The following is a 20,947-nucleotide window of genomic DNA, read 5'->3' as shown; positions in this document are numbered from 1 at the left end:
TATCAGAGCATGCAATCTTATCCAATTATCACTCCCGATTTGTCTTTTTCTCTCCCACCACACTAGCGCAGCACTCCTCGTTTCCCCTCAAAAAAACATTTGGATTAATTTAGGCCCACTCTTTCTTTCGGACCCTTGCCAGTGGGTCCTCTGATATGTACAGAATATGACATTTTTTGCTGTTCCTCAGAAAAAAGTCAGCGACACATCTGTGAATGTCTGAATCAGAGGAGGATCGGACCTGATAGCGCTCACATTAGCAAGCCACAGTGATTACAGATGCAATGACTCAAGTGAAATTAAAATAAATAAAGAAATAAATAATGACAACAAGAGACAAACAAAAAAAAAAACCATAATCAGTCGCGAGGATTTCATACTGGCATCAAATTTGATTAACAAGCCTCGTTAGCCTTTTAAAAGCGTAGCTTCTCTCCCTGACTTCTGCACCCACCACCAGCAAGCACAAACAATTTGTCATCAAACCATAGGTGGCCCATACTTTCACCCACAGAAAGAAAGCAAGATGTGCAAAAATCTAATTTACTGCTTAGCCAAAACACCGACCTTATTTTTTAGTTGCAATTTTTACAAAACTGTTAATACCACAGATTTTGTTCTATAGATGGCAGATCAACAACACTTATGGACTATTTTCTCAAACTGTAGTGTATGTGATGCTTCACACCACTATCAAAACTTCCTCTTATATCATGTCATAGGAGGTTAGATCTTCTGTTAAACAGCGACCCTTCCTGCTCGGCGGCCCCACAATAATGGGCCAAACAAAAGGACGTACTAGCTATTTTACTCTCTGCATATTCATGGTGATGTCTGAGATCACTCAAGCAGGGTGGTAGTCATTTGATCTGCCTCCTCTAAAGCGCGTACTCTCACAAGAGCGCCTCATCACTGGAGGCAGATTGACCTCCAATATCAAGGGGGTAGAGGTTAAAAGAAAATGATGAGATACATAAAAAACTGGGAAGAGAAGGGAGGGAAAAGAGGAGGGCTGCATTTGCAAATACAGCTCTCACTGTATAATGAAGCCATATGGCGGCACAAATCTGTAGTCTCTGAAGTATTTTTTACAAGCTTTATTCTTTATCAGCTACATCTGTAAATTCCCTGAAAACATTTTGGTGACCTTCAACCATAATTATCTCCTCCTGTGCTCCTGCCCCATTGTTATTCCATGGGTGGGCTTTTTGTCTCTGCTTTATTTTCACCTACTTTCTGGTGTGTGGCAATGAGAGATCACTGTAAAGGCACTAAAGCACTGCCTGTCACTTTGATGAAGGAAAAGGAAAACTCAACATCCTGCCTATGATCTTTGCTTTTGGAGTTCTGGTATTATGTTACGCTGAAGAGAGACTGAATAGCTGGCACTTAGACACCAAATGCAGCTTTTGTTTTAAGAATCACACTTGAAATGATCTCTACAAATTCTAGAGTGCTCAAATATTCACGTTTTTGCCTCATCAGATAAAAGCGAGAACCACACCTTTTGAAGAACTGCTGTTTTAAAGTGTTCTTTGGCAGACTTTGAAAAATGATGTTTCTTTAAAGTGGCACAAAGATTAAATCAAACGATGAAATTGTAATAGGGCCTCAACAAACAGGGCTGCTGGTCAACTATTGTCGCATCACTTTGGATCCTGAGAACGTGACCCACCCAAGGATAGCTTGTGGCATCCCTGATAGTCTTAAAGGACGGCTGCCTTTTTTTACTCGCTCTTATCAGCCTCATTCGCAAACCAATTACAGTGATTTTAATCATACTGTATTACGAGTGATTAACCCTTTAGTGCATTTAATTAACCTTTGCAGCCACTGATTCTCATCAGGCAAAGCTTCATGCTATTTTTTTTTCATGACACAGGCTTTAAATAAGCACACTTTAAACTGGTGGGAAATCTAATGTCTAAAGTGGGAGGAATCACTTGTCACTTGCTCAAGGGGACATAAAAAAATTGATATATTGTCAGCTTAACATCCCTGAAGATGGTGTTTGGAAGTAGAACCGATGAGAACAGGTTTTAATTTATTTTTGGTTTGATAATATTTAAATGTTGGGAGAACGTGACACTGAAATATGAGAATATTATACACACTAAACCTGTCTTCTATTAGAGAAGTGAATGAATATACCACAGAATAATCAGATATAAACACAGCCTGCAGATTTGGGAGAATGTTTAATAATCATAAATTCATTGATTTTAAATTATTCACCCGAAAATACTCCACTCTGATCAGCAACATAAGTGAAAATCAATTTAAATCCGTGATGCATAAAATTCATAATGGATAATAATTCAGCATTTTTGAGCACAGACAGAATAATTCTGCATATTTCAGGGCAGTCGCTATCCAAAAAAGGGGAAAATCATTCTGACATCGCGTCAGTGTGTCGTATAAACGTGTTATGGATTAAATCTTTGGTACCAGGGGCATGTAGTAGGCTTATGTATAATGTACCATGACAGAGCACAGCTTTTAACTAGGGTTTCAAATAAAAGGTGGATGAGGGGAATGACGATCAACTCTGTGTGGGTGTCTTCATAAATTAACCTAAGTACAATACTTCACAGGATCAACAGTCATTTACCACAACTATGCTAAAGGCATTTTAAAGCTTGCTACATGTCACACAGAAGCATACTGGGAGCAAACAGGCAGACTTAAGCCAATGATCTAGAAACTGTGTGCAATATGAGGCTAGACACAAACAAAAGCAAGCACCTCATCAAACAAAATCAATTATTGATGCAATATCATGAAATTGACCCAGAATTGAATGAATGGCAGTTGTGATAATCATGATCAAAACAGTAACACAAACAAATGAAAGCCAGTGCAACCCAGCAACAACCAAATCTTCAAAAGTCTTTAAAAAAAAAAAAAAAAAAAAAAAAAAAAAAAGAAGAAAATGGTTGAAGAAGCCAGCGAAATCAACTGGATGTTAGACACAGAGGGAAAACTATGGCAACGCACATATCAGTATGAATAAATTGCTATCCTGCGCACAGACCAGTCAGCCTTGATTAATTCCATTGTGTCAGTGATATCAACATGTACACACTTTGTCATGTATTCAGTATGCAACGATAGCATTCTTTCGTGTTCCGTCAAACATAAACTACGGCACATCAGAGAGGCAAACCTTTGTCGTTACATCCTTTCCTATGTAAGATGACGTAAAGAATGTAAAGAATGTGTATCAACATACGCCGTTTATAACAATAATTGGGGTCATTAAAGTGGAGCATTTATGGGCTAAATGCAACTTCGGCCTGGCAGACTTTTTTATGGACTACTGCTCCCTTGGTGTTTAAGTATATTGATCTCAAGGCTCAGCGTCACCTTGATCCCTGTGACCCCCTCTCCCCCCGCCCCAAACAGTACTCAGTCTTCCCCACAGCGCTATGCTCTGGCTGTCAGCACCGAGCAAGGCCACCTCTCCTTACCTCTGATTTACATTTATTTCCCTTGCCAGCTTTTATTTATTGGGGCACTTCGCATTTGGCACATATCTCTTAGGGAATCATAAGCCCTTTGCTGTACCTTGGCATTCAAATGAGTTTCACTCCCACAAAAGCCTCACTGGCACATTTAAGATGCCATTTAATATTTTGAGGACAGAAGCCACAAAAAGTAGGATTATTTATCAAGTTGTCTTAGCACATCAAGAGCACTTTTTTGGTTTGCTTTGTGCTTTTAGCTTCACACTTTTTGCCTACATGAATACCTGATTAAATGAATCGCCTTTGACGCGTTTTGTATGTCTTGTTTAAACATGTCAGTCAAATACACAGTTTCATCCGCCCTTGACCTCAAATACATCAGTGAAGAGTTTCATCATTTCTGCCTATCAGAAGCCCTTCTAAATCAGGAACATTGCCATCAACTACTCACAGTCACGTGTAAAATACGTGGCCATCATAATGACTGCTATCATTACTCAAGCATTTTAATCTGCACCTTCATTTTGGCAGAATATTATGCAATTATGGCTACGTGGCTTATAAAGGAGGGTGACTACTCGAATAATAACAGTGCAGTGAAAGGTTGCCTGTATTAATTGTGACAAATTCTATTTTAATCTTTTGTTTCTTGAGTCGTCCTACTTTTAAGTGCAAATGACATTCATGTAGACATGGTCATGGTCTGTGTGAGAAAATCCCCTGGCTTCATGCTCCCACCCTCCCCCTTTCACATCACCTACCCGGGGACAGCAAAGGGAGTGTGAGTGGGGACTAGTGTGGGTGGGTTTAAAAAGGAAGTCATGAATTACCTGTCGGGTGGTGATTTGCCCCGCAGTCTTGAATCCCCCCTGACAGCTGCACTCTGAGACACTGTATGGGTCGGAGCTAGTCGATGAGCACTTGGAGAGTGAGTCACAGCCCACCACGAACGTGTTGTCCAAGGGGAGCTCCTGGATCACATGGTGTTTCTTTGGGGCCACTGGAGTTTCTGGTTTGATTTGAAATGTGGGCTGAGGGGACGCAGACTTGTAATGCTTGGCTAAATCTGGGCTGTCGGGTTTGAAGGTGGTGGGCGTGGTCGCCCAATTGTACTTCCCCATGGTTTGCTCCTCTAGCTCCACAGGGAGATCCAGTGTGCCATTAACATGCTCATGGGTGGGGTCGTCAGGCTTGGATTCATCAATGGTCACAAAGTTCAGGAGGAGGCTCTTGGGGGACCGCTTCTTCCTCTTCTTCTTCTTCTTGATCTGACGGTTCTCTTGGTTGGGTGACACCCACTCTCCGCTCTGTTTGCCCTTCTGTACTACTTTGTGTCTGGGTGTCTGCCGGCAGCGCACCAAGGCAGTCACAAATATCACCAGGATGACAGTCATGGTCCCTGCTATGATAGCTATGACAACAATCACATATCCATTAGCTTGAGGTGTTACCTCATTGTCCCCTATGTTACGATCCAGTGGCGTCTCCATACTTTTTCGCAGCTGCTCTTGAATAAAGGTAGCATTTGACACTGTGTCATTGACAAACAAGTGAATGAGTGCGATAGCATGTAATGACTCAGGCTGGCCTAAATCTTTGACCTTGACTACCAGCCTATGCAGCCCCTGATCAGCTGCCACTATTTTCTCCTGCAGTGTTATGTTACCCGTCGTTTTGTCGATGGCAAATAGACCTCGAGGGGAGACCCTAGATGTGATGATGATGCTGCTGATTATACTGTACTGCAGCTCAGCATTCATACCTGTGTCATTGTCAATGGCAAACACTCTTGTGACCACAGCACCAGGCGTGGTGGTGGTTCGCACTAGGTCATATGAGTAATTTGAGGATGGGATGACAAACACAGGGCGATTGTCATTCACATCGACTACATTGATAGTGACCTTGGCGTAGGAGGAGCTTGGAGGTTGCCCTCCATCGACTGCCTTGACCATAAATGTATAGGAGCTTTGCTGCTCCCTGTCAAAGGTGATGTTGGGTTTGATCACACCAGTTTGGGGGTCAATGATGAAATTGTCTTTCCCATTCAAAATGGAGAGGGTTATAACAGCATTATCTCCCGCATCTGCGTCCGTCACTGTGATTAGGCCCACGGTTCCATAGAGAGGTAGGTTCTCAGGCACATAGAAGTTGTACTCAGGGTGTGTGAAAGCTGGGCTGTTGTCATTAAGGTCCTGGACGATTAGCCTGACAGTGACATTGCTCTGCAGGGAGGTAGAGCCATTGTCCCTCGCTATGACAGTGAATGAGTACCTCTCCTGCTTCTCTCTGTCCAGTCGTTTGCCAACGGAAAGAATTCCTGATCGTCTGTCTATGTTAAACCCATCAGGAGCATCAGGGCCAAGAGTATAAATTATCTCAGCATTATGTCCACTATCGGCATCAGTGGCACTGATTTTTATTAACTGTGTAGAGGGGTCATTGTTCTCCGGTATAGAAAGTTGGATTTCCGGCTGGGGAAAGATAGGTGCGTTGTCATTCTCATCCTTGATTTTAATTAGGACCATAGCTGAAGTGTTCAACGGAGGCGTCCCCCTATCCGAGGCCACTATCTTAATTGCATATTCTCGAGTTGTTTCATAATCTAGAGGGGCAGCTGTCTCAAGTAAAAACTGATCATTAAAGACAGGCTTCAATCGGAAAGGAACATCATGATCAGTGTAGCAAGCTACTTTGCCATAAAGATCTGCATCCTTGTCTGTAACGGTAATTAGGGCTATTTTGGTGTTGAGAGGTGCATTCTCAGACAGAAGAACAGTCCCATTAACCAGGTTGATAATGTAGCGAGTGTCTATAGAGGGAACATTGTCATTAATGTCTGTTACATTAACAGTAACTGTGGCTCTGGAGGGGGTGGAGCTGCCATCACTGGCCAGGACAATGAGTTTATGAACAGGAGTTACCTCCCTGTCCAGTGGCTGCTTCACAGTGATCAGTCCTGTAGAGCTGTTGATGGCAAAGTGACGTTTGGTTGAAGCAGAGATCTGGTTGCTGAAGGCGAAGTGGATCTGTGCGTTGGAGCCCAAGTCTGCATCTGTGGCATGAAGCTGAGCAACCGATGTCCCCATTGGGGCATTCTCTGGCACTGTGACCTCAAGCTCGCTGTCCTTGAAGATGGGACGATTGTCGTTGACATCAGAAATGGTGACCTGGAGAATGGCAGTGCTGGATTTGGGAGGGTTGCCACCATCCTCCACCTTAATCTTCATGACAAAGGTGTCCTTCTGTTCGCGATCAAGATTCTGCTGAACGATTAGCTGTGGCCACTTGTCACCTTCAGGAGTCTCAATGATGTCTAATCCAAACTCACTGACACTCTGCAACGAGAAGACAACAATTTCTGTGAGATTTGTTCTGTTTAGTACTTAAAATCTTTCACCCACTAACCTTTGAATGTCATTTAAAATTTGAAATATTGTTTTTGCATTTCATAGAATTACTTTTTTCTTTGTTTTTGAGATTTTTTACTTATATGACCAAACTGTAAGGATAGAGCATGTTATGTACTGTAGAAACTGCAAAGCCTCTCTATTAAAGACTAACTTGACAGATGTATTACTGCCACAAGAACTTAACGTTTTAACTTGGGTAATAACAAAGAACGGCATACTGAAAGATTTTTAAGAATTCTTGGATGTTTTTACTTTTAAAGCACAGCTTTTTCAGTTGTCTTAGAGTACGAAACAGCCCATTGAGCTACATCCTTAGGTTATTCAGGCATCATTTGTACCCATTCTTATGCATTCCGATGAAAATCAAGAACAAGTTAAACAGCCTGGGACAGCACGGCAGCTGGTTCTTGGCTCTGCTCAACTCAGTTGGGTCCCTGCAAATGTGCAAACATGCTAATCATCAGCTTGCTTCCAACTTTTACTCTTTTCTTACATGCCATATAAAATAGATGCCAGAGAAAAATAGCAAAATGTCACTTAAATTTAAAAAAAAATATATGACCAATCATTGTAGTAAAGCTACAGTCCCTCCACACGTCCAAGAAACTACAGCTTGAGGGGATTCATTTACCTCTTTATCCTTCTCATTAGGACTGTTCTGCCTTCACTAAAATGAGATTTCAATCTGACCTCTTATTTTATGTCAAGGTAGAATAGTGCAGAAAACCTTGCAACATTTCAGTGGGAGAGAGAGAGAGAGAAAGAGAGAGACAGCTGAAAATGGCGACACGCCAATACGCTCGCATTTAAATACACTGCAAGACCAGATAACCATAGATTAAGAGAAGGAGAGTGAAAAATCCTGCATATTAGAAAGGCTTTTCACTCAAGAAGAGCTAAATCTAGGCAAAAGTAAAGCCGGAGGAAAATGAAAACAAATGCATGAGTAATCCACATGAGAAACCCGAGGAACTGGCACTAGCTGTTAACAGTAATTGCCTTCCATCCAGAAAACTAGCACTAATGTTTACAGTTTCAAATGGAGTATGGTATGGATCCTTACACTTCTTTAAATCTGAAGAGAGAGGAAGGAATACATATGAGAGAGACAGTGAGAAAGAGGGAGAGAGGAGTGACAGAGAAGGGGAGAAAGGGAGTGGAGGGAGGAAATAAGAAGAAGATCAAGCCCATGAATGAGCTGCATGCACATTATGAAACAAAGAAGCCCTTTGAAGCTCTTTCAGTCAGAAGCAGTTTCATGGTAAAACAAGAAAAAGCATCCTCTTTAAAGAGATAAGCTTCATGCTGCACATAATGTTGGAAGAGATTACTCTGTCTAGGCACAGCTATCAAATGAGATTAAGATATATACATTCTCCTTATTCAAGAGAGAAACATTTCAACCAAATTGTGAGCACAAGAGTCCTCAGTAGGTTTCAAAATCTAGAACTGTCCTCGTGCCAGCACAGTGTTGTCGCCGTCACAAGGAAACGTGCAGCAGCAGCATGTAAATTATTGTGTACTCTGAAAAATTGCTTGCAGAGGGAATGTTGTCAACATGTTAGTGATTGACAGAACTACTTAAAACAGCCAACGCTGCAGCAACGATCTTTCAGACCCTGTTTTGTGATCCTTCTGGCAAGCAAGAGTCATATACGGATAAGCAGATATAGCAAATAAAACTCTGTGTTGAAATATGGAGAAACTGCCCTGGATGGATAAACTCTGCTGAATCTTTATGCACATTGCAGAACTATTTCTGTCATAACTGAAAGGTCCAAGACAACATTCTGGGGGCTGTATTGTTAAGCACTACTCCATCCATACAGAGCTGCTCAATCCTCAGTGGTTTCAGTAGTTTACAGATTCGGCACAGTAGCTCAGTATCTGCACACTGATATTTGGCAAAGCCTGATGTTAATAGTAGGATGTTGAGTTAGCATGTGTCAAAGGGAATGCTGCACAATGATTTATGAGCCAGCATTTCCTCTATGCTTTTGTCTTGGTTTCACACAATTTTACAACTGACAAGACAGCACTCACCGCATTTCAATAAGTTGAAGAGAGCTATCTCTCAGGCTGTGCATCCTCCTGAATGCAGAATTAGTCTGGTGGATTGTGATAAGATCTGGGGCAGGCTAAGAAAAGGCCAAATACTAGCATGAATCACTCACTGGAAACCTTAAGGCTGAGCGAGAAGGACAAAGCTCTCTAAACGGCCAAGTGTGCACATAACACCGTGCCTCACTCTTCCATCAGACATATACTGTGCAGGTACACCTCAACTTTGATGAGTAGCCTGTCACTCCACATTACAGGGCCACGAGTCTCTGTGGCCAGGGAGGGATGAGGACACTGTACATGTGGGGCGTGTGCGGTACACAATCTAATCAGAGTTGGCTAATTTAAATGAAAATGATTGAGGGACACTGACAGAAGCAGAGGTGGCAGATGATGAGGGACGGATGACTCTGAACCCCAATCTGCAGAGAGTGCCTCGGATTATCAGTAGAGGCATCTTTCAGTCAAGTTGATGACCTTATTAAAACTCAGAGGAGACTCAGATTGGGCTGTGAATATATCAGGAGGACTCTAGTCACGATGATGCCCATGGATGGGACTAAATAGAGAGAGGTATTCATCACAAGCTATAGCACCTCTTTATAATGCTGATAGAAACTCACTTTATCTCTCTCTCTCTCTGTCTCTTTCTTCCTCTCATTTTTCTCTCTCTCTATCCTTCATCCACTTTTTCCCCTGGCCATGGTCTCATGCATATAATTAAGACAAAAGAACCTGGGAATTGTTTGTCTCTTTTTGTCAACCCCTAAAAGAAGATAATGTGTCAAAATAGGATGCTAATGAAAAGTGGAAATGCTTGACAATGAGCTCTCTGCCCAAAAAATGCAATACCTATACACAGTATGCAATGAATTAATCAAAATGTTCTCGCTACTCGGAAATGAAGTTTGAATAAATTTTGCATCTTCAAATAATTTTGGGAATAAAATTGGTCATGCTCGGGCTTGGAGTATCAGCAAAAAGACCACTTCACCCGCTCAAAAATCTTAGGTATGTTTCAGATCGACATTTAACAATCAAGTGGTTTGCCCCAGGAAATAACCTCAGGAAAAAAACTAGGCAGCTGACAGAAAGTTAAGTCTAAGAGCCCTCCAGATTGCCCACCCAACTAAAATACAGACATCCACTTCATCATCTTGTTTATCAGTGAAGCACAGCCCAGCCAGTAACAGAACGTTGATCTAAATAAAATGGTTTGGAGAAGTTTCCCCACTTTAAATGTGTTGAAATATGTTGACATAAATGCAGCTTGGATTAATGTAGCATGTGATGCCCCAAAATAATACAACACTGGAACAAAGAAATGGGACCAATGTTTGTGAAAAGCCAAACCCCCGAGCAAAACCAGCAGTAGAATCTCCTTCAGTCCTCAGTGTGTATCTGTGTTGACCTGAGTTATCGTGTGAATATGTAAAGTGATCAAATCTCTTTTCGTGGGAGATCTTTCTCCAGCCATGCATGTGATTGCTTTCTCTGACCTTGACCATTTCTTAGGACAACCCCTCTGCAATTCAGGTGATGTAACACACTGCTGCACTGATGGCTGAGTTTCACTCAAAGCATGATTACCGACCATTACGTGTGCGGCCAGAGCACTGTGTAGGACGAAATTACTCGTTGTCACTCTTAGATTTGGAAAAAGACAAAGTTGTACAAAAAAGAGGCTGCCATGTTTCTTTCCTTTGTTCTGTATGTTGACAACTTCGGGAAGTTACATGTGGAGTGACAGACCACTGAGTTTGGCTCACTGTGCTCCACAATGGCAGCAATTTTAGCACCATGCGCTGCACAACACAAGAAGACTGGGCAAACTATCATTCTGAGGGAGTTTCTAAGACAAATCTCACAGGACCGTACAAAGATAGTCCAAGGGTGGCTTAGCGGCCAAGAGCTATTCTAGGAAATGCTTGCACATTCCTTCCCCACTAAACCCCTGGCTTTCTACTGCACTCCTGAAATAAAAGATACCAAAGGCTGAAAATGTCTCCACCTCCTTTAATGCTTCTTACTGTGTTTTACTCATATGGAACCTGGGACACAAGGAAATTAATCTCGAGTACAATGAGAATATAATGGGAGGAACTGAATCAGGGACGCAGAGACAAGGCTTCTGTAAGAAGAATTGCCTGCAAAAGATAATACGACCACAGCCTAGGCACGTTTTAGAAACCTATATATTGTGAAAAGGGCAAAGCAAATGATTGCAGATGATCATCATAATGAGCAGAACATTTGGTTGGTGCTTTTCCAGGCATGAACAATTCAGGACATTGCGTTGGAGAGGTCCTGGCAATGAGGAGGCTCTTTAAAAATGCAAATTGGTATTCAAGGCAGACACAGACAGCAACGATTCTGTTCATTCCGGCACAGTGTTAACTTCATCTGAGACGCCAAGACGGACTTGTCATTTTTGTCTCACACCGTGCTCTCAAATACAGCAACCTTTCTGTATTTACAATGTTTAGGGTTTCCTCCAGAGTGCTTGCATCTCCCTCTTTAATTACACTTCATTTGTATGAGCTCATGTCATCTTCAATATTCATCTATCCACAACGCATAAAGTGTTGTCTGGACTGTAAATGAAGAATGCACGATATTATCTATATTATCTTACATTTCAGAATTTAGAGCTGACTCTATTAGGTATCGGAGAATATTGCACTGCAGTTTAATAGAGCATCAATTAGATGGTGAAAAAATGCTTTCTCTAGTCCTGCATAAGACACCTATTAGCATAATGCAGTTCATTTATTCTCACTTGTTTTAATCTACTATGTTCAGTACATGTAACCTGTTGCTGGAAATTGGACGTGCGGTATATGCTGTGTCTGCACTTCCTACTGCATGTTCCCTGATATTACTGTACATAGTGAACATGCAGCCTTTTTTTTACAGCCTTCTCTCATAATGAAATAAAGCATATGGAAATATTAATGGCTGGTATTACCCATTTTAAGTTTTGCAGCATATTCCACTTTATGAAAAAGTAGGTCATATTTTCAATGCAGTCTAAATTAATTTCCTATATGGATATACACTACAGCATTGCACAACCACGGCACTGTAGCAGGTTTATAGAGAAGCTCATGCAGAATTTGAATCATACTACATGAAATCCAAAGAACTGGCAGTGAATAATAACATGAGCGCTCACTAATTAAAAGTAGTCAACTAATCAGACCTGATGCAGATAGGTGGCATGCTGAAGGCATAACAGTGTGTCAGAGCATAATCATTAATGTGTGTGCTGAATATGCTGCTTGCATTGCAGACAGTCAACCACTGGGTTATTTGAAAAGGACAATTAATTTTATAATTCCAGTCCTGTTTTTCTTCGTTGTTAGTGTTTTCTCCAAGACAGTTTACTGCAGTGTTTTTTGGTCTATCAAATGTATGGCGGATGTTGTCTGCTACTGATGTTGGAGAAAACCAATTAAAAGCCATTTATTCTATTAAGTCCTTCAAGACCAGATCAGTAACTTGAACCCTGTTCCAGAAACACAACGCTTCAGGCCAACTTCTTTCACCATCAATTACTTTCATTCGTCCACTATTCAATTTAATTAATTTGTACAGAATGGTTCTTGCATGAGGTTGCAGACATGCAGTAACATCCTCTATCAGCTTCAATTTTAGTGGAATATATCTTTAAGAATCTTTACTTGGAAATTCATCATTAGATACTGGAATGTCTTAAATCCCTTAACTACAGCTGGCAGTTGGGCAAATGTCAAATTAAGCAGGAATATATGAGTTGTCACTGGCATTTACTCAGAGAAAGTAACAGCCCTGGTGTTTGGCAAATCAAATCATAATTCAAAAATGAAGCAAATGGACCGTCAGAAACAGCTTTTATAACAACAACAAAGGAAACTCTTTTGTCACCTGTAATGACATAGAAATTGAATGTTTTGATAGATGCAGTCACATAAGCCCCATTTTTAAACTTCAGTGTCACAAATCAAAAAGCTAATGATAAAGCTCCAGCACTGTCGTTCAAACCATACATCTTTATGATGGGGATTGTGAACGTTCTTAACAGTCAGTTTTTTAAACGTAGTTTTTTCAAACTGACATTCAAAGCAAATGCATGATTTGTTTAGTCCTCCTGATAATTACTTCGTACATCAAAATCAAGATAACTCAGGTCTGCCAGAATCCAAACAAAATGCCTATTTATTGAATTTTAATTATACTAATTAGAGATAAAAAGAAAGATTAATCCTCACCTTGACTAGTTCATAATGTTGGATCCCATTGATCCCAACGTCAGGGTCGAACGCTGAGGGCACCGGGTATCGGGTGTTGATGGCTGTGTTCTCTGGGATGGAGATGTTTATTACAGTGGACTGGAATAGGGGAGCGTTGTCGTTCACATCCTCAATCAGGAAGCGGATCTTGACCAATCTGAAGATCTCATCGGGCAGCACAGCCACCTCAATCTCATAATAGCAGCGTTTCTCAGTGAAGACCCCTGAGCACAGCTTCTCCCGGTCGATTCTGTGATTGGTGGTAAAGATCTCTCCCGTGTTCGCCTCCACCCTCACCAAAGGCACGTCACCTGTCTTGTACACAGGCTTGAACTGCAGCGGTGAGGATAACCTGATGTTGGGGTCTAGGTTGAGGTCCAGGTCTTTGCGCAGATTCCCGATGCGGACGTTCTCCGGCTGCTCCTCCTTCACTGTGTAGTCCCTCTCCTGGGCCCGGCATAGTAAGACCACACAGGTGAGCAATATCACCAGCACATGAGCCTGACTTGCTAGGTCCATACTCAAGAGTAGATGGGAGCTTCACTTCTACTGCAGCAATTCTGTCAGAAGAGAAAGAGACGAGACAGAGAGAAAAAAAAAGAAGAGGGAAAGACAGAACACATAATGTCAATGCGGAAAATTACATGGTATTCAAGTTCTGCGGTAATTAGTACTATTTTCCCTCATGGAGAGTTTTCAACTTGACCTCTTCATCCTAACTAGTTATGAGCCAACATCCTTCCCATGTCTTTGAGAGCAAATTAATGGCGGTTTTACACAATTAACCTTTGATGACATCCATTGAGCAAGCGGACACGTAAAGGTTAGTAGTTCATACATTCCATCAATCCATTTCATCTCTGTAATGAACCATTTCATATTTTTATTGAGAAGTATGAAAGCAGTCGAGTTCTTTGTTGCGATAAGATAGTTTGGCTTTGAAAGCTTGGTCACAAACTACCTTCCTTGAAAAAAAAATGGACAGAGAGAAAAAAAAATGTAATTCATTTCTGAATCAGTCTGAGTCAATATGTTGCAGTAGTGTCTTCATCAAGTGCACCTCATATCCAGACTTCAGCTCATTTGGAGGAAGCAGAACTGAGCCTTAAGCATCGGTGCTTCCATGCATGAACACACACACACACACACACACACACACACACACACACACACACACACAGACACACACTTGCAGTTGTACTGCTTGACAGCAGCTATTAATGGAGAGCCTCATTTGCTCTGAATGTAAACAATTGAGCTCTCAAATATTTCATGAACGCCCATGTGTGTAAACTAGCACAGTATGATAAGAGCAGTGTTTAGAGTAACAGCGGTGGAAGGAGACAATAATGTGAAATTATTTATTGTGGGAGCCGACATCAGTCACATTAGTGACATTTAATCGTAACTTCATTACATCCCAACAAATGTTTTTTGTACAACATCAAATTTAAACAGTACCCAGTTTTGTGTTTGTCTGGAATGATGACTGTGATAGAAAAATGTACTGCAGATGGTTTTATCATAACTGAGCATCATTCATTAATAGGTTTTCTAATGGTTAATGGCTTATTTATTTGATGCTGTTGTTCTACAAAATCTTTAACAGTTTTATATGTGCAAAAACTTGCCAAAGGGCGAGAACCCCAATTGCCAAAACCCAAGTAGGTCATTGGAAGATGATGAAGGAGTCATGCTCTGTAACGCCTTGCCTGCCAGTATATGCAAGCATAAAATATTGACTTCTTTCCACCAGTTAATTAGTAGGTTATTTAGTCAGTTATCAGGGGAGTTACTTGGTGTGGTTTGCTGGCTGACTTCTTGACATATTCATTCATTCAACCCATTATGAGAGATCTTTAACAAATCTAATTCTACAGTTTCTACCACAGTCACACTGGTCCCCACTGCAGCTTGGCCACACAGGCTTTTGGCATAACAGCAGTTGAAATACAGTGTAATTATAAGAGTACAGCTGTGCTGGGTTGAATATTCAGTGGAGCACAATTATATTACTGGTCTGTTGTTAATCCACCATCTCATATCAGGCTAAAGTCACCAAAGCACAGGTTTGTTTGCTTCTCATAATAGTACTGGTTCCCCATCTGTATTTCACCTCAATATATTTAACAACTAATAATTTCATTACTCGTATCCCACCGTGTGTTTAGGTTCCTCAACTCCCTGAGTGTTTGTTAACCTCATATGATTTCCCTGAAGATATTGGTTTGTATTCATAAGGCACCTGCCTTGAAATCAAACACACATTTCCTTCAAAGAATGGCAAAAGCCTGTGACAGTCATCACATAAACAATTTACAGCTGGTGCTGTAAAATGCGTACATACCTGCAGAAATGAGGGACCGCAAATAGCTCTGGGAATTATAATATTTCCTACTTTATGAAATTTCCAACCATTTACATGAGTCAAACAGTATGCTGTCGAAAAGGTATGACTGCCTAAAATGCACTACAGGGGTCCTCTAAATTGGCAAGGCAACAGCGTTCACAGCCATTGAAGCTCTCGGCCCGCTGACAAAGGGGAATTGATTAAAAATAAGAATTTAATTAAGCTGGTTTTGAATCTGCAACAATTGCAAGGCATTCATGAAACATGTAAAGACAGACTTCACACATTTCATAAAGCAGTCACATGAGACTCATTAAAGAACAGTTGGACAGAAAGAAAAATGGCTGACATTGATCAGTATGAGGGTTATTCATTCTACACATGCTGCATAGGCGGCGTTATACTCTCATGTCAACATATTGATGAGATATATCCTATTAGTAACTGTGACACGCTTTACTTTGAAGTGTGCATCTTTCTGAGAGTGAGCAGCAATTGCTTTACTGTGATGATCGTCAGGCAGTCCAAGGCTGAGCTCACACAACGCATAATGAAGTTTAAATTACATCCTTAAATGGGATGTGATTCGCTAAAGTGAAAAAACAGAAAAGATCAAAGCATGATCTAGATTCCCTCTCTCTTGTAAGTGACAATAATGTTCTGCAGGATGAAGGGGTGTAGTATGTTTTCCACTCAGAGTTACATGCAGGAGTACAAATGTAGTAACACAAAAAGACACCCTGGCGATGCTAATGTGATGTTAAGAAGTGAGATTTTACTAGTATTTGAGGTATACGTGAAGATTTAAAGAAATATGAGGCCGTTTGTCTTCGAAAGGGAAACTAAAAGTGCAGACATTTAGAAATGAGAGGTACATGTTGCCCTTGAACATCCATCCATCCATCCATTATCTATATACGGCCTAATCCTCATTAGGGTCACGGGGGGGCTGGAGTGTGTCCCCGCTGACTTAAGGTGAAGGCAGGAGACACCCTGGACAGGTCGCCAGTCTGTTAGAGGGCTACACATAGAGACAAACAATCACACTTGCATTCACATCTAAGTTAGAGTTGCCAATTAACCTGAGCATGTTTTTGGACTGTGGGAGGAAGCCAGAGTACCCGGAGAAAACCCACGCATGCACAGGGAAAACACTCAAACTCCATGCAGAAAGATCCCGGGAACGAGGGGGACACGAACCAAGCCATTGTGCAGCCCGCCCTTGAACATAATGTGTTCACTCCTTGCACACTATTACTTTGATGCGGGTTCTTTTCTCTTGAGCCTGATTTTCCAACATTTGCACTGCTTTTCACTTGTCACAATTCTTGAAAAATTTTTTTTAAAAAAAACCTGTCCATGAGGGGATAAGGTAGGTGAGAGAAGGAATTGTGTTGGAGGGGAAAAAAAGGAAGGCGAGGGTAGGGGGGTGGGGGGGAGAAGAGCTTCTAGGTGTCAGTCAGAGTGTCTCCTTTGCTTACATTTCACTAGTCTCCTGAAATGCTATTTTGAGCCCCAGACAGCAGGTTGAATCCAGTAGGCAAACTCAAGCCTCCCTCTTGGGAGACACAGTGAAGAGGAGCAGGCCAGCCCCGGATCACTTTACACGACAGTGTGATGGACAGGTCTTCCTGGTGTTTGCAACTGCTGAAGGTAACAGCAAGAGGGGAGACATACCGCTACTGTCACCCTCTCCCTTCACCCCTGGAAGATACCCTCATTGGAAACTTTCAGTGGAGTTACTCTGAGGCTGAGGGCCCAAGACATTTGGAGTCCTTTAACTGTCAAAGCCAGCTTTTTACCACAGTTGTATCTATCAATATTGCCTGTGGATCCAAAGAGATTTTAAAAAAGAGGGCCGTGGTAGATGTAATACTTTTGATTGTCTTGGGCTTTTTCTCTTTGAAAAGCTTTAAGGATCACTGACAGTCTGACAGACCAGGTTTCTGTCATGATCAGTCAGTTCTTTTTCAGTCCACACAGCCAGAAAAATTCTCTTCACACGGTGAAGGAATGAAAGTTGTTTTCTCTCGGGAAACTTCAGCAATGACTATATCACCAAAGTCATGCTGCAAAGCGAGACAGTGCAAGAGGAAAAAAAATCATGCTCAACATAAACGGCTGCAGTGACACTGTTAATAATAGATTTAATACCAACGAGTATGTATATTTAAGTTCAAAAAGCAAAGGGATCTGCACATTCTTCTATCTTTTAGCAGTAAAAACTGTGATATATCAGCGGTCTGATATGTAATTTGTAGCACAGTGTTTACAATGCTATTTGGCTGAATAAGCCAGTCCCTCTTCACTTTCCTATCAGTTTCTTAATTCTTAGATAGACTTGGGCCATGAAGAGTTATACTACTTGGGTAATTAAATGGTCGCTGAGCAATATTTCTTACCATCCTCCATTAGCAAAATGACAAGCTAATTTTCAACGATGTAATCATGGACCTCAAGAGGGCAGTCCATACATGCAAATGTAAACCTAAAGCTAAATATAAAAGAAATGCTTTTGGTGTCGCTTTGCATCCTCTTGCCAATGAAATTTGACTTTCAGACCCATTATTTTAAATTAAAACGTGACAGAATTCCACATTAAAGCCAAGTAAATAAATTGTCTAAGATGGATAACTAAACCAAGGTCAGAAAATTTTTGACGGTAATTTGAAACCATGCATGCCATGAATAAGTGCTAAAATAGAAACTCCTGCTTTAATAATACTGGAAACACCACTGTCAAAAAATATTAGAGAACAGTTTTATACACTGCAAAGTGCTCATATTTCAAGTGCAAATTGTGCTGACACCTTTGTGGATTCCGAAATCAAATCAAACTGACAAATTCAATGTGAGTAGTTATATTCAATATATTACACTTTATGGGGAATAAAAGGGGCAATTCAGCTGCAAAAAAAAATGTGTTGAATAGCAGAAAGCTATTCAAGCAAAAATTATGGACAAACTATGAACTGAGTTTTGATATAAACCATGAGGCTGTGGAAGGAGGTTAGATGTGTCCCAGTGAAACAACAACTGACAGTATGGGATGGAAACTAAAAGCAAAGCAAATACAGACAACATCTTTGGCGCATGGGAAGCATCCCAGAGACCACAGTTTAGTTGCTCTATGGACTTTTCATTACACATAGTGTTTTACTACAAGTCAACAACTCTAACTTTGTCACTCTCCAGTCAATACTCTGTCGGATTTATCATGAGGATGGAAAGCAGGCTAATTACAGATCTGTTTTAGGACTGAATGCCAAGATATTGCAGACTGTTTCCAATTATTCTCGACCTGGTGGTGAATTCTGCAAGTGGATGTGACTGAGCAAACGCTTTATTGCATTTTGTAGATCAAACAAACAAATAGACAGCTTCCATTATCCACTGTCTTTTACATAAATCTCTCCCAGGCTACAATCCAAATGCTTGGCTCACCTTGGGAAGGTGGAAATTACCAATTAATTCTCCAGCAAATACTGAGTTCAATGGGCCTTTTTAAAATACAAGCCCAATAATCATATACAGCATATTGAGCAGGTACAGCATTAGGAGCCCAAACAACCAACTGTGGCGGTTAATCTCCAGGCCAACCGGGATTTCAGCGACTATTTGAACTGCTCTTCCTTACAGCAAAGCGGTGCTGGGTTTGTTTTTATGTTCTTTTCTCAAGAGCCGGAGCGTGAACACGGATGACAGCCACTGAGGGTTTGTGGTGACAGCTGAACCGCTTGACCAGAAGCGCGCTGTTGCCGCGCACCCACGCACCGAGCTTAGCGGCCAAGCTGCTGAGAAACCTGCGCTGGAAAAAAAGTCCCTGCAGTTGGATGCTCTTGGAAAGTAGGGCCTCTATCTGTGTAGCGATCAGGGGCGAAGCAAGACTAAATAACGCCCGGAGTCGTGACCAACCACGCGGCACACGTTCATATTGCGACAAACTCAGCTTGGATTCTCCACGATTCAGCGCGTAAAATGGATAATTTTTGTTTCCATGAGGTGCACGGTGGCGCCTCTTATATGTTTGGAGCAGCTGTAGGAAGAGAAAAAAAACATCCAAATGACCCACTGTCGCAACACACTGATTTATCCAACTACATTATACACTATTGCTAAATTTTCGCTCATCTTATGTGGCTGCCAATGATTGTAAATACAGCGCAAGTCCTCGCCGGTATTGGGACATCAGTCTGATTTTATACGGATCACATAAATTAGGCTGTTGGGCGCTCTCCAGTCTTTTTCTAAATGCGCTCGGGAGACAGAACAGTCATGTGCATACAGTCAGAGACGGCTGAAGTGAAACACACATTTTGATCTCAACAGTAAAAGTCATAATCAATAGCCAGGCTTACCTTTTCCGCACGAACAGGATGAAAAATCAACCGTGAGTACCGCCGCGCAGAGACATCACTGATTTACAAAAAAGAAGTGCCATGAATTAATCTGAAGTGGGAGAAACGGGGAGAAAGGATCCTCGTCAGAATTGGCAGCAAAAGTAGAAGAAGAAAAAAAAATGTTATCCACTAAAAAAACTTATCCATGTGCTAAAAAAAACTGTGGTCCTCATGCGCAAGAGAGAAAAATATCATGCATCAACTTTGTTTGGAAAGGACGCTGTAATTCCTCTTCGGATGTCTTGGGCTCGCAATCCCACTGGCGGAGATACGCAGTGATCCACGCTTGTTTTACATAAACTTTGTCTCCCTACCCTAATTGCCTCGAAATTCGTACTTTATTTATTTATTTTTTTTACCAGACAAGGAAAAAAATCGCCGGCACAAAAAATGTACAAGTGTGCGTAAAAACGCGTCTTGACCCGCGCGTTAAACTTCAATCCAAGCAGGCAAAAAAAAAAATTCTGATGAAAAAAACTGAAAGCTTACACCTAATTTATATTATAACTACTTGTTTTGACTGATTCAAGATTGTGCATGCTCCCCAAAAACTCTTAAATGAAGGATTCAGAATGCGCATCGCCCCCCCAGTGGAGTTGGATCAAAGTGTGCCTCAGTGCAGCATCACTTACAGGAGCTGGGATAGGCGGTTCACCGTATCTGTCTGCTAAGCTGTAGATGTCTCAGTAGTATTGTATGAACTCAGTTCCTCAGTACTGCTCACCTCTCTCCCTCTCGCTCTCCCTCCGACTGACATCATGGCGGAAGGAGGAGCCAGGCACAGATTTAAGAGCCCCGGTCCTCTTAAAGCCGCACTGCGTTGGAGAGATGCTCGCACTGAGATGTACAGTAGGTGGATGTCGGGGTATATGTGGACTACAGATGCCTCTGCTGTTTGCTGTAGCCACAGTGCTCCAGAAATCTGCCTGAAAGCAAGAGGGGGGCACTGTTCTCTTTTATACCGAGTCTGTCTCTGCTTTTTTTT

At 41.5% G+C, this 20,947-nt stretch overlaps 1 protein-coding gene across 3 annotated transcripts in view; it reads right to left on the bottom strand.

Annotated features, from left to right (window-relative positions):
* pcdh11 (protocadherin 11) overlaps positions 1-20,703 on the bottom strand; it is a 128,632-nt gene extending 107,929 nt beyond the window's left edge. For 2 of the 3 annotated variants that reach the window (XM_055016549.1, XM_035952010.2), the window contains exons 1-3: positions 19,921-20,703; positions 13,192-13,772; positions 4,298-6,805 (exon numbers count right to left, since the gene is read on the bottom strand). In XM_055016549.1, coding sequence (XP_054872524.1) covers positions 4,298-6,805; positions 13,192-13,731 — 3,048 coding nt within the window. In that variant the 5' untranslated portion in view covers positions 13,732-13,772; positions 19,921-20,703. The remainder of the gene's footprint in view (positions 1-4,297; positions 6,806-13,191; positions 13,773-19,920) is intronic. The other variant, XM_023278430.3, reaches the window with a different exon arrangement.
* Between the last annotated feature and the right edge of the window lie 244 nt (positions 20,704-20,947).

Source organism: Amphiprion ocellaris, chromosome 13 (assembly GCF_022539595.1).
Source record: "Amphiprion ocellaris isolate individual 3 ecotype Okinawa chromosome 13, ASM2253959v1, whole genome shotgun sequence".
NCBI lineage: Eukaryota > Metazoa > Chordata > Actinopteri > Pomacentridae > Amphiprion > Amphiprion ocellaris.
The sequence above is the reverse complement of the archived record's forward strand: the minus strand, read 5'-3'. Positions and strand labels throughout refer to the sequence as shown.